Here is a 13,878-nt window from a genome sequence, read left to right on the forward strand (position 1 = left end):
GGAGGGATCCTGGAGGGAAGTCTTTCATAGGATTTAAATATTGTAGTGGTCAAGTTTAGCCTCTGGAACTTGGTGTTAGGGCTAGCCTCTTCCTGAGACAGCCCCTAACCCTAACCAACCAGCTGTCCTCTGGTTCACCTGAGCCAGAAGACAGCCCACCACTATAGGGTTATAAATACCTTTGGAAGGGAAATCAGGCTCTCTGACCACTCGGGAACTTCCAGCTGTGGGTAATTTTTTTCCCTCAACTGGGCCTGGGCTGGCGTGGTCTAGGCCCAGCTGAATTGAGCAAGGGGAGGGCACCCTAGCTCTTGCTCTCAATATTACTCTCCAGTTCCCCCATGGCAGGAGCTCCTTGAACTTTCTTTTCTCTCTTTTTTTTCCCCACTTTTTTTTCCAGGCCCCATATGTGGGATCTCTAGCCATGTGGTTGTCTTTCCTTGACTGTGTACTTCCCTCAATAAATATAATAATTTAATAATAAAATTAATTCCCTCCAAGGTTACTAGTTACTATGTTTTCTACTCCTTAAATGACCTGAGAAGGTTCAATTTTTATAGAAAATCATCCAGTTATCAAAACTGAACATTCCTATGGTTATGGCATATTGTTGATATTTATGAAAGTTGTCAATAAAAGCTTTTAAAAATGAAAAAAATGGAACATTCATAACACCTACATTGAAATGACTGAGAAAACATTCCAAAACCAAAAAGATTAAAGCTTACCTTGACTCTGAGCCAAATGAAGAATTTTTGATGTAACATATCTGGCATTATCTGATTCCGTAGAGTCAGTATTGATCTTCTCTAACTGAGCCAGAAGTCCCACAATGCGAGAATTATTGGCAAGGCTAAAAGAACATTACTATAAATTAGAGTACATTCTGCATCAATTTTAAAATGGCACCATAAAGACTACTGTTTAAATTTTTTTCTGAAAAATATAATTCTTCTAAAAAAAGTAACCATTTACACATGTCACATTCCTTTAGTCTGTTTTGTAATACTGCTAAAATTCTGATGTAAGGGAAAAACACATTCTATGTCAGAAAAGCCTGAGGGACAAATGTGCATTCAGCCTGTCCAGTACTCTGATATTACCCCCTGAAAGTTCACCCTTCAAGACTTACCGCACCTCCTCTGCTCTTCTTAAAACTCTGACAGTATCCTCCTCCCATCCCACTTGATCCTCATCCTTTTTCACAATGGTTATATAATCAAGTAAGGGAGTGGAGAGACGGCTTAGCAGCTAAGGTACTTGTCTGCAAAGCCTAAAAGCCCAGGTTCAATTCTCCAGGTCCCATGTAAGCCAGATGCACATGGTGACATATGCATCTGGAGTTAATTTGCAATGGCTAGATGCCTTGGGACACCCATTCTCATTCCCCCCCCCCCTCTGTCTCTCTCCTCTCCCTCTGTCTCTAATAAATAAATTTTTAAAAATAAAACTTTGATAAAGGAGGGGGAAAGTTAATCTCTCATATTGTGGATTGGTTACTTTGACCTTGTTAGGTAAAGTTTACTTTAAAAAAAAAATCAACTGAGAATATACTCATCTTTCTACCACCAGATCCTTAAACCTATCTGATTCTTTTTCTTCACTGTTTCCATTCACTAGACAAGACAAATTGTCCAGTTCTAGTCTTACCCACATACTATAAAGAAAGCAAACAAATCTGTCCCATCAGCCAGGTTTCATACCTGCAATCCCAACATATGAAAGCCGAGAGGACTACCATGAGTTGAAATCAAGCCCAGACTACATAGTGAGTACCAAGACAACATGGGCAACAGAATGAAACACTCTCAAAACAGCAACAAATTCTGCCTCTCATAGACAAGTTGAATAAGTATACAGTTTTTTTTTCAAGTGATGATAAGCACTCTGGAGAAGACAGCAGGCCTGGGGAATTAGCAGATAAGGGGGAGAGACAATTTTAGACAGTGCTCTAGGAATACCTCATTGAGAGGGCAACATTAAAAGAAAGGACTGAAAGAAGATAATGACCTATTGAGATTTCAGCAGAAGTGGGGAGAAGGAACCAGCAAGAATTCAAGGCAAGAACACACATAGTGGGATCAATGATCAATGAAGTATCCAGAAGAGCTACATAAAGGAGAAACAGTCAGAACCGGGCATGGACTTGGCAGAGAGCAAATCATTAAAAAAACCTTAAGCCAGTGTAATGACTTTGGCTTTTACAATGAAAGGGATAGGATTACTTTTTTAGTGCAAGAATAATACAATTTCTTCCTTTTAAAAACACAAAACTCTATTTGGCTGCAATTTAGGAAACAGGTCTTCTATCCACACACTCTAGCCACTTTTGTATTCTCAAAGTATTTACTCCTTGGGCTAGGGATGCAGCTTAGTCGGTAGAGTGCTTAGCTGGCAGGCACAAAGCCCTGAGCTCAATCTCTAGCAACACATAAATCCCAGTGTAGTGCCTTGTGGCACATGCCTGTAATCCCAGCATTCAGGAGGTGGAGGCAAAATGATTAGGTCAAGATCACCTTCAGCAAAATAATACTGAGGCCAGCCTAGAATACATGAGACCCTATCTCCAAGTGTGGAGGAAAAAAAAACACAAGAATTTGTTCTTTCAACTATCTCTTATGTGTTTTCTATCACTAGGTCATACCATTAGCTCACAAACATGACTAAGATCTTGTGCCAGCTATCTCTATTTCTCTGCCACAAGCTAAAAGAGGTATCTGTCTTTGCTCTGTGTTTCCTTATACATTGTTGACTTTATTGTATATGTGTGTGTGAGAGTGGTATTATGTTGGTATGTGTGGTATGTGCACGTGTATGATGCCCTATGCCTGTGACAGCCAGAGAGAAATGCCAGGTGTCCCATTCCATCACCTTCCTACCCATTCTTAGAGTGAAGCCTGTTTCTGATCCTGGAGCATGCCATTTTTTCACAAGCATCGGCAATGCTCTCATCTCTGTACCCAGTGGGACTGAGATGAGTGATCACTCTGCTGTTTATGTAGATCCTAGGGAAGAGGGAAGGACCCAGAGCAGTCTCTCAAGCATCCTCGGGCCTGCATACTTAAACAGCTGAATTATCTCTCCTATGGCTGACTTTTTTTTTTAAGTACTTATTTGCAAGCAGAGAGGGAGAGAGATGGGGGTGATGACCAATCAATTCAGACATAGGTAATACAACCATTCAAGGTACAAGACAGCCCAGCATATTTTAATGTAACAGCACACAGTTCACAAATACAGTTTTAGGTTCCATACAACACTAATATTTAATAAATTGCCATGTTCAAGTTTTCTGTGACCTTAGTTCTAATAGTGTTTGTTTGACGAATTTGGGAGCCCCCATGTTAGGTGCATATATGTTTAGGATTGTAATGTCCTCCTGTTGGAGTGTGCCCTTAATCAATATAAAGTGACCTTCCTTATCTTTCTTGACTAACGTTGGAGTAAACTCTACCCTGTCCGATATTAGGATAGCAACCCCTGCTTGTTTTCTAGGCCCATTTGCTTGAAACACCGTCTTCCAACCTTTCACCCTAAGGTAATGTCTATCCTTTGTAGAAAGGTGAGTTTCTTGGAGACAACAAATTGTAGGATCCTGCTTTTTAACCCAGTCTGCAAATCTATGTCTTTTCGTTGGGGCATTGAGGCCGTTGATATTAAGAGATATTATTGAAAGGTGTGTATTTATGTTTGCCTTTTTTTTTTTTTTTTTGTGGTTCTGGTTCTACCTGTGCTCTCTTCTGTTAACTAGTATTTGAGTATTGCTTGTTTTTTCTAGGTTCCTTATATGTGTGCTTTTCCTTTTCTTCAGCATGGAGGATTCTATCAAGTATTTTCTGTAGAGCTGGTTTTGTCTTCAAATACTCCTTTAACCTGCTTTTGTCATGGAATGTCCTTATTTCTCTGTCTATTTGAATGGATAACTTTGCAGGATAAAGTAACCTTGGTTGACAGTTGTTATATTTCAGAACTTGGAATATATCACCCCAAACCCTTCTGGCTTTAAAAGTTTGTGTTGAATAATCTGCTGTAATCCTGATGGGCTTACTTTTGTAGGTAACTTGATTCTTCTCTCTAACTGCTTTCAATATTTTTTCTTTGGTGTGTGTGTTTGGAAGTTTGATTATAATATGGCAAGGAGAGGTTCTTTCCAGGTTTTGTCTGGCTGTGGTTCTAAAGGCTTCCTGTATATGCATTGGCACCTCCTTCCCAATTTGAGGGAAATTTTCTTCTATGATTTTGTTGAAGACACCTACTATGCCTTTGGAGTGAAATTCTTCTCCTTCTACTATGCCCTGAATTCTAATATTTGATCTTTTCATAGTGTCCCGAATATCTTGAAATTCCCACTCATACTTTTCTATAAGTTTGTCTTTCGCTTTGTTGGACTGTATTAGATCTGCCACCGGGTCTTCTAGCTTAGATATTCTGTCCTCTCCTTCATCCATTCTACTGGTGAGATTTTCTACAGAGTTTTTTATTTCATTAACTGTGTTCTTCATTGCTAGTAATTCTGACTGGTTTTTCTTTATTATTTCTATTTCCTTATTTATGTCTTGTATTGCCTTCTTTATTTCATGAAATTGGTGTCCTGCATCTTCTTTGATTCCTTTGATTTCCTCTTTAAGTTCCTCTTTGACTCCTTTGTTTTGTTCTCTGACTTCTTTGAACATATTTATAATCATTCTTTTGAAATCTTTTTCAGGCATTTCCTCTAACTCGTTCTCACTGGAGGACATTTCTGATGCATTAATATTTTTAGGTGGATTTATATCGTCTTGCTTGTTAGTGTTTCTTGTGTTATAATGTATATATTTTTGCATCTTGGGTTAAGTTAATGCTTGGATTTTCTAGCTAGCTGGGTATTCTTAGCCGTATCAATTGATTTGATGTTATATACTTTCAGGGTAGGAGCTTAAGGTGTTAGATGTGGCTCTTAAGACTCTCAGAGTATCTACAAAGGTGCTCCTAGGGATTGAGTTTCCCTGCTATGGGAGTATTCAAGTAGTCTGAGTGGAATAAAATACTGGTAGATTCTAAAAGTTAACTAAACACTGTACCCATTCAGCCAAAAACAGCCCCAAGTATGTATGCCAGAGTAGTTATTATAACAACCAGATCCTCTATCAACACAGAGGTTAAGATTTCTGGTCTGTTGAGGGATCCAAGTCAGCTTGTGACCAAGTGAGACCCTTCCCTGGTGCAAACCCAGTTACCTTGGATGATTTTGGTCTCAGTCAAGTTGCTGCCTGGGTCATCGGGCTGCTGTTCTGATTTCTGGAGCTGGGCACTGACTTTTCCTGCGGGGCAAACCAAGCCTGGCAACTGTGGCCCTGCAGATCAGCAACCCCGCTGCTGGAACTGCTGCTGGGTCTGCTGTTGTTGCCGCTCCTGGGTCTGCTGCTGCTGGGGCTGCTGGTACCGGTTCCGGAGCTGCCGATGTTGCTGCCAAACTCTGCTCCTGCTTGGGTCCCGCTGTCGGCTCAAGTTGGCATGGCCGGGTCCCGGGAAGCTGCTCTGTTCGCTGGAGCTGGGCTCAGCCAGTGGGGGAGGGGAGGGAGCCACAGCTGCTCTGTTTCTCTCGCTGCTCCATGTGTTCTTCTACCTCGTGGTCTGCTCCTCCACTGCTCACTGCCACTCTCCCTTCACGTTTCCTGAGTTGCGGAGAGCGCGGTGTGAGGGGAAGCTCCCGCACCTGGCTTTTCCTACAGCTGGAGCCGAGTCTGGCAGCTCTCTGGTGTGCCCCGCCGCCGCCGCAGTGGTTGGCGGAGCTGCTGGGGCCGCTTTTGCCGGCCTGTGCGGGCTCTGGATGCTCTGGATCTCTCCTAATTCTCCGCTGACGCTTCAGTTTCCTATACACCTCACTTTTTAGTAAAAGTGTGTATTTTGCTGAGGTTTTTTGGTCTTTTTTCCCCCGAGGCTGCTTTGGCGTGGTACCTACACCGCCATCTTAACCTCTTTCCCCATGTTCAAGTTTTAGTATAAATTTCAAAGGATATATATTTCAATTTGAAGTTCAAATAATATGGTTTCACTTATAAAGTACATCATACTCCTTTACAGACATTAATCTTGCTTGAATCACAATGTCACTGTTTTTCTCCAATACTGAACACACAATTTTATTTTCCTCCACCATAAGTTAAAGAACAATCATCTGAGAAGGCCATTAAACCATCTTCCTTTACTAATTATATACCCATTAAACCATTTTCCCCTTACTAGCTGTATATCTACCTGTACCAAGAGCTATTCTTCACATGCTTCAATAAGAATAGCACAGTGAGGCTGAGAGATGGCTTAGCAGTTAAGGTGCTTGCCTGCAACATCAAAAGACCCAGGTTCAATGCCCCAGCACCCACATGGTGGTGCATGCATCTGGAGTTCATTTACAGTGGCTGGAGGACCTGGCATGTCCATTTTCTATCTCTCTATCTGCCTCTTTCTCTCCCAAATAAATAAATATTGAAAAAAAAGAAAAGAATGGCACAGTATCACATATGGGAGGTTAAGGAGATGACTTGGTGGTTCAAGCCTCTGGCTGCACAAGCCTAATCATAGAGTCCAATTCCAGAAGCCATATAAAGCTGGACACAGCACCAACTGACTATAACTCCAGCCCTCCTATGACAAGATGGTAGGCAGAGACAGGGAAATTCCAGAAGATCACAAATCAGTGCATATAGCAGTGAATAAAAATCCTGCTTCAAAAAGGTGGAAGGTGAGATTAAACCCCAAAGTTATCCTCTGATCGCCACACACATGCCAATACACACACACAAAGAAAAAATAAACACATGTGTATAACTGTCTGTGTGTGTAACATAACAGATTGAACAAGAGAATTTACCTATCTTCCATTAAGAAATCGGTAAACATAGCCAGGCATGGTGGTGAAGAGTTTAATCCCAGCCAGGAATGGTGGCACTTGGGAGGCAGAGGTAGGAGGATCAATTTGAGTTCAAGGCTACCCTGAAACTACATAGTGAATTCCAGGTCAGCCTGAGCTAGAGTGAGAACCTACCTCAAAAAAAAACAAAGCTAGACAGATGGCTTAGTGATTAGGGTGTTTGCCTACAAAGACAAAGGATCCCAGTTCAACTCTCCAGGACCTACATAAGCCAGATGCACAAGGGGGCGCATGTATCTGGAGTTTGTATGCAGTGGCTAGAGGCACTGGCATGCCCATTCCCTCCCTTCCTCCTTCCCTCCCTTCTTCCTCCTCCCCCCCCTCAAATAAATAAAATACATTTTTAAAATGTAATTTATAAATATGCAATAATACTATTAAGCTTCCTACCTAGTCTACAGCAGGCAAAGCTCCGATGGAAGAGGTGTGGCATTGGGGCATATCTTGAATAGAGCCCTGAGGTGTTGTTCAGAGCCAGTATAAGCTCTTTCTCTCTCTGCTGTGGATATATAATGAAGGGAGCCAGCTTTTTCCACCACTTCTCCTCGAACATGTAACCCTGAAATAAACCCTTTCCTTCTATAAGCTGCTTTTGGTTGAATGCTTGTCCCAGCAACAAGAAAGTACCTGCAAATGTCACTCTCCCCTTTATTCTTGTAAATAGGATCTCTTGTTGAACCTAGAGCTCACCAATTCAGACGCACTGTGAATTCCAGAGAGCCCCAGGGATTCCTGTCTTCACTTCCCTAGTGCTAGGATTATAGAAGCATACCACTATGCCTACATTTTTGCATGGATACTGGGATCCAAACTCAAGTCCTTCCTCATACTTGCAAATATTTTCCACTTTTACATTTTTAAAAATATTTTCTAAGGGACTGGGGAGATGTCTCAGGAGTTAAAGGCACATGCTTATAAAGTTTGCCACCCTGAGATCAATTCCCCAGCAGCCACATAAAGCTATACCCAAAACATAGCACATATATCTGGTGTATGTTTGCAGTGACAAGAGTCTCTGATGTGCCTATACACAAAAAGACAAAAGAATAATTTATTTTAAAAATTCTGAAGCCCAGATTTATAAATTTTCATTTATGTAAATTCTGAAATTTGGGAATTCAGCATTTTTTTTGCTTCAGATATATTTTTTTCTCTGAAAAGGTCATCTGTTATTACTTTTCTAACTAATAAAATAACTATCCAAAAAATTCAAAATAACAATTCAAAACATAGTGAACAGGGCTTATGTGGTCAGTGGTAGAGTGCCTTCACAAAGCCCTGGGAATGTAGCTCAGTTGATAAAGCACTGGTCTAGCCTGCACAAAGGCCTGGGAATGTAGCTCAATTCGTAGAGCATTGGTCTAGCTTATACAAAGGCCTGGGAATGTAGCTTGGTTTGTAGAGCACTAGTCTAGCCTGTACAAAGCCCTGGGAATGTAGCTCAGTTGGTAGAGCACTGGTCTAGCCTGCACAAAGCCCTGGGAGTGTAGTTTAGTTGGTAGAGCACTGGTCTAGCCTGCACAAAGTCCTGAGATGTAGCTCAGTTCGTAGAGCACTGGTCTAGCCTGCACAAAGCCCTGAGATGTAGCACAGTTGGTAGAGCACTCATCTAGCCTGTACAAAGCCCTGGGAGTGTAGTTCAGTTGGTAGAGCACTGGTTTAGCTTGCACAAAGCCCTGAGATGTAGCTCAGTTGGTACAGCACTCATCTAGGTTGTACAAAGCCTTGGGAATGTAGCTCAGTTGGTACAGCACTCATCTAGCATGCACAAAGCCCTGTGCTTCATCTCAAGCAGCATTAGTCAGGCATGGTGGAACACATCTATAGTAACTAGGATGTAGGGGCAATATGATTACAAGTTCAAGCTTATGGCTTCAAAGTGACACAGCAATTTTGAGGGCAGCCTGGAATACATTAGACCCTTTCAATAGCTAAATAAATAAATCCATTTAGAGCTGAAGTATAATTTAGTTGGTAGAATGCTTGCCTAGTATGCATTAAGCCATAGGTTTGATCTCCAGCACAGCATGCTTGTAATCCCAGCACATAGGGGGGCTACTTAGCCAATGTAAGGTTAGCCAGCCTAGGTTACATGAGACTCTGTCTCAAAGATAAATAAATAAATGAAGTAAAGATTTAGCCCATGGGTTATATTTGCTGACTCCTACTTTCACTGGAACATTAAATATTAATATAATATATATCATATACATTTGCTTAGCATATATACTTGCATTATCAGTTTTACTTATATAATATTTCTATAGTTTACAGTATGAATAAAGTTACAATAAATAAAACAACTGTACCTTTTCTCTGGTATCACTTTTAACTTGCTCATCTTGAGTTACTTCATCTCATCACTGCAGATAATCTAAAAGAAAAATGGTAATGCAATTAAACACTAAAATCAATTTATGTTATGTTATAATAGACAATTGGTAGATAATACTAGAAGTCACAAGAAAGAAGTCTTACATGCTTCTAGCAGATCACTTAGTGTACCATGTGTGAAATATCTAAAATCAGCCTAGAAAATGTTATCAAAATCCTGGAGTAAAAATGCAGAAACCAAACATAACATGATTTACTATCACAGTATTGATATTTCTTCTGAGATGGTTCTAATAATCACCATTAAAAAATACTCAATCCAGGGGCTGGAGAAATGGCTCAGCAGTTAAGACACTTGCCTGCAATGCCTAATGACCCAGGTTCAATTCTCTAGTACCCACATAAAGCCAGATGCACAAAGTGACACATGCAGGGCTGGAGAGATGGCCTAGTGGTTAAGTGCTTGCCTGTAAGGCCTAAGGACCCAGGTTCGAGGCTCAATTCCCCAGGACCCACGTTAGCCAGATGCACAAGGGGGTACATGCATCTGGAGTTCGTTTGCAGTGGCTGGAGGCCCTGGTGCGCCCATTCTCTCTCTCTTTCTCTCTCTCTGTCACTTTCAAACAAATAAATAAAAATAAACCAAAATTTTAAAAAAAAAGTGACACATGCATCTGGAATTTATTTGTAGGCTCTGGTGCACCCATTCTCCCTCTCCTTTCTCTTTTTTTCTCCTCTCCCTCCCCCCTCTGCTTGCAAATAAGTATTTTAAAAATACTCAAACCAGGGAATGGGGAGAGATCTCAGTGAATAAAGTGTTTTCTCCTCAAGTATGAGGACCTGGATTAAGATGCCCAGTACCCAGGTGAAATGTTGGGCACAGTGGCACACATGTAATCCCAATGCAAAAGAGGCAGAGAGGCAAGAAATCCTGAACAGTGGTTAGCTAGCAAATCTAGCCAAATTTCTGAGCTCAAGGTTTAGTAAGAGGCTCTGTCTCAAAAATAAGGTGAAGACATTAATAAGTAAAAATAAACAAAAAAAATTTAAAAAAGAGAATGCTTCCTGCAAGGTTATTTGAGAGAGAGAAAGAGAGAGAGAGAGAGGAGAGGAGAGGAGAGGAGAGGAGAGGAGAGGAGAGGAGAGGAGAGGAGAGGAGAGGAGAGGAGAGGAGAGGAGAGGAGAGGAGAGGAGAGGAGAGGAGAGGAGAGGAGAGGAGAAAGGGAGAGAAAGTGAGAATGGGTGTGCCAGGGCATCCAGCCATTGCAAATGAACTCTAGATGCATGCACCACATTGTGCATCTGGCATATGTGGGTCCTGGGAATTGAACCTGGGTCCTTTGGCTTTGCAGGGAGACACCTTAACTGCTAAGCCATCTGTCCAGCCCTGTGATTTTTTTGAATTTTTTTTTTTTTAATTTATGAGAGAGAGAGACAGAGAGAGGGGGAGAGAATGGGCACTCCAGGGTCCCTAGCCACTGCAAATGAACTCTAGACACATGTGCCACCTTGTGCATCTGGCTTACATGGGTGCTGGGGAATCGAACCTGGGTGCTTAGGCGTCATAGGCAGGTAAAGTGCCTTAACCACCTTACCTGCTAAGCCATCTCTCCAGAGCCATGATTGCATTTTTTTTTTAAATGTGTGGGGTGCACGTGGTGTTTGCATGTTTGTGTCTAGACCCTTATGCACATGTATGGAGGCCAGAGGAAGATGCTGGGTGTTTACCTCTGTCACTTTTCCACCTTACTTCCTTGACATATCAAGTCTCTTACTGAACGTGGGGCTAACCATTTTTCAATGAAACTGGGTGACCAGTCTGCTCCAGAAACCCTTCTGCCTTTATACCCTCTCAGTGCTGAGGTCACAAGCAAACATGACCCTGTCTGGCTTACTACATGGGTGCTGGGGATCAAACTCAGGTCTCAAGCTTGTGAAGCCAGAGCTTTTGACTCACTGAGCCATCTTCTCAGCCCCCCATGATTAAATTTTTAAAAAGCCCACCAAAGAAAGATTTGTTAAGTAAATTCTGGTAGATCCAAGTGATGAAATAGTATGTAGCCATTCAGATGATGCACATGTATTTCCTTTTATTTGGAAAAATAAATAATAAGATAATGTAAGTGAGAACAATTATAAACCAACATGCTTTCACTTTTGTAGAAAAACACGTATATGTGTTTTTTTTTAAGACATAGAGAAAAATCTAGAAGGAACTACTACAAAATATTAGCAGCGCCTGGTTAGGGGTAGGAGAGTGCAGGGTGGCTTTTCTTCTGCGTTACGTATTTTCTCAGTGTCTGCATGATAAATATGCATGCACCAGTCATTGTAAAAAGTCTGCTCAAGTAAGACATCAGCAATGCTGGGGTTTAAAGAAGGAAATCACTCTCATTGAACAGTGCAGGGTCATTGTTCCCAAAAGGCAGGTGGCGCTCTGTTCCATTTGGATTTACATGATCCAGGTTCCCTCCAGCTTGTGGCTTCTTCATTCTCCATGGCGTAGACACCTTATGTTTTAAATCTTTTTATTTATTTATTTGAGACAGAATGAGAGAGAGAGAGAACGAGCACGAATGGGCACATTTGGGGTCGCTAGCCACTGCAAACAAACTCCAGATGCATTCACCACCTTGTGTAATCTAGCTTACATAGGACCTGGAGAATCGAACCTGGGCCCTTAGGCTTTGCAGGCAAGCACCTTAACTGCTAAGCCATCTCTCCAGTCTCCCCCCCCCCCACCTCTTGTAAATGGGCAGCACTGTGCTAAATGGCCACAGCTCTCAGGAGAAGTCCTGTCCCTTGGTAGGAATGAAGTTCCTTGGCTGTATTTTATGCACCTGCAAGATGGGTTGGGAACAAAACCATTGTGATATTGATGTAATCAGTGATACGCTATGTTACAGAAAACAGAGAGGATGCATTTTGCTGAGCAGTCCTCAGTCTCTGCTAAATGGCATCACCTGAATAAAAGGAAACCCAGTTGAAACATTAAAAAAAAATAAATAAATAAGGTGAAGAGCACCTGAAAACACCAGAAATTAACATCTGGCCTCCATAAGCCCACATTACACATGTGCACACACATCCCTACAGGCACACCCACATATGCAAACACACATACACATGCAAAAAATTAATCAAAGCAACATAGCAACCTCTGATTAGTATACTTACTAACAATTCAACCAAGAGCCCAATGTTGGTAAATATATGGGATTATTTACATATGAGAACATTTTTAGTAATTTTACACAAAGCAAAAATCTTCTGTAATGTTAATTAATGTTTTCATCTTTGCAAAGTACTTATTATATACTTTAAGCAATTTTATACCTTGATTTCCTTAATTTTTAAATTTTCAGATTTACTTTTAAAGTACATCCTCAAAAATATCCTTAATATGAGGAATAACATCCAGGACATATAAAGAACTCAAAAAACTAAATAATAAGAAATCAAACAACTCAATTTAAAAATGGGCTATGGAACTAAATAGAGAGTTCGCAAAAGAATACAAATGGCACATAAACATCTTAAACAACGTTCTACATCCTTAGCCACCAAGGAAATGCAAATTAAAACTACTTTGAGATTCCACCTTACTCCTGACATACCATCAAGACAACAAATGACAATAAATGCTGGCGAGGATATAGAAAAAGAGAAACCCTTCTTACATTGTTAGTGGATATATACACTGCTACAGGCCATTGTGGAAATCAATGTATAGAATTCTGAGACAGCTAAAAGTATATTTCCCATAGGAACCAGCTATATCACTATTAGGCATGTATCCTAAGGACTCTTCTCACTACCTTGGCAATACTTGCTCATCCATGTTTATTGCTACTCTAGTCACAATAGTTGTGAAATGGAACCAGCCTAGAAGTGGCTCAACTGATGAATGGATAATGAAGATGTGGCATTAAAGAAAAACAAACATGATGAAATTTGTAGTGATTTGGATGACTCTGGAAAGGATTATACTAAGTGAAGTAACCCAGGCCCAGAAAGCCAAACGCCATATGTTCTTGCTCAAATGTGGATCCTAGCTACAAATATTTAGACTTGTGTGTTAGTTGGAGTAAAAACTGGTAGCAGAGACCAGTAAGCTAGAAAAGGGATATAAGGGAAGGAGGAGGAAAGGGGAAGACTTAAAGAAATGATAGTGTGTGTGTGTATGTGTATGTGTGTGTAGATACAGACAGACAGACAGATTTTGGGGGTGGTAGAATGGCCTAAGTGAGGCCAGGGATTCCCTGGCTGAGTAAAGGAAGTATAGGAGAAGGAGAGGCAATCAAAATTTAAGAGGGTATGGACAAGCCATATGGAAACCTACACTGTTGTACAACAGCATACCTAGAAGCCATATGTGGTTACTAGAAAAATTTGAGTGCCAGGGATGGGATACCTTCCAGTGAGTTGTCAGCCAGGGAGGTCCCTGATGCCCCCAAAACATTGCCAGGGTTCTTGGCTTCACACCAGGAACAGATGCTAAGACCTTACTGCTGAAGACACTGCATGCTTAGGCTGCAAGGTCACTGAGAAGTCAAGCTGGAGATGAGTTGAAAACCTCGTCCCTGCAGACCAGCTAACAGTAAGCTGGAAAAAGCTACAATGCATGCAGCCCT

General features: G+C 41.2%; 1 protein-coding gene across 10 annotated transcripts in view; it reads right to left on the bottom strand.

Annotated features, from left to right (window-relative positions):
• The window catches only part of Agtpbp1 (ATP/GTP binding carboxypeptidase 1), a 241,355-nt gene that overhangs the window by 194,874 nt on the left and 32,603 nt on the right, over window positions 1-13,878 (bottom strand). For 7 of the 10 annotated variants that reach the window (XM_045131075.1, XM_045131073.1, XM_045131072.1 and 4 more), the window contains exons 2-3: window positions 9,220-9,284; window positions 729-853 (exon numbers count right to left, since the gene is read on the bottom strand). In XM_045131075.1, the coding sequence (XP_044987010.1) occupies window positions 729-853; window positions 9,220-9,251 (157 nt within the window). In that variant the 5' untranslated portion in view covers window positions 9,252-9,284. Of the gene's footprint in view, window positions 1-728; window positions 854-7,300; window positions 7,410-9,219; window positions 9,285-13,658; window positions 13,858-13,878 lie in introns of those variants that run through there. The other 3 variants (XM_045131077.1, XM_045131079.1, XM_045131071.1) reach the window with 2 other exon arrangements.

Source organism: Jaculus jaculus, chromosome 12 (genome assembly GCF_020740685.1).
Source record: "Jaculus jaculus isolate mJacJac1 chromosome 12, mJacJac1.mat.Y.cur, whole genome shotgun sequence".
Classification (NCBI taxonomy): domain Eukaryota; kingdom Metazoa; phylum Chordata; class Mammalia; order Rodentia; family Dipodidae; genus Jaculus; species Jaculus jaculus.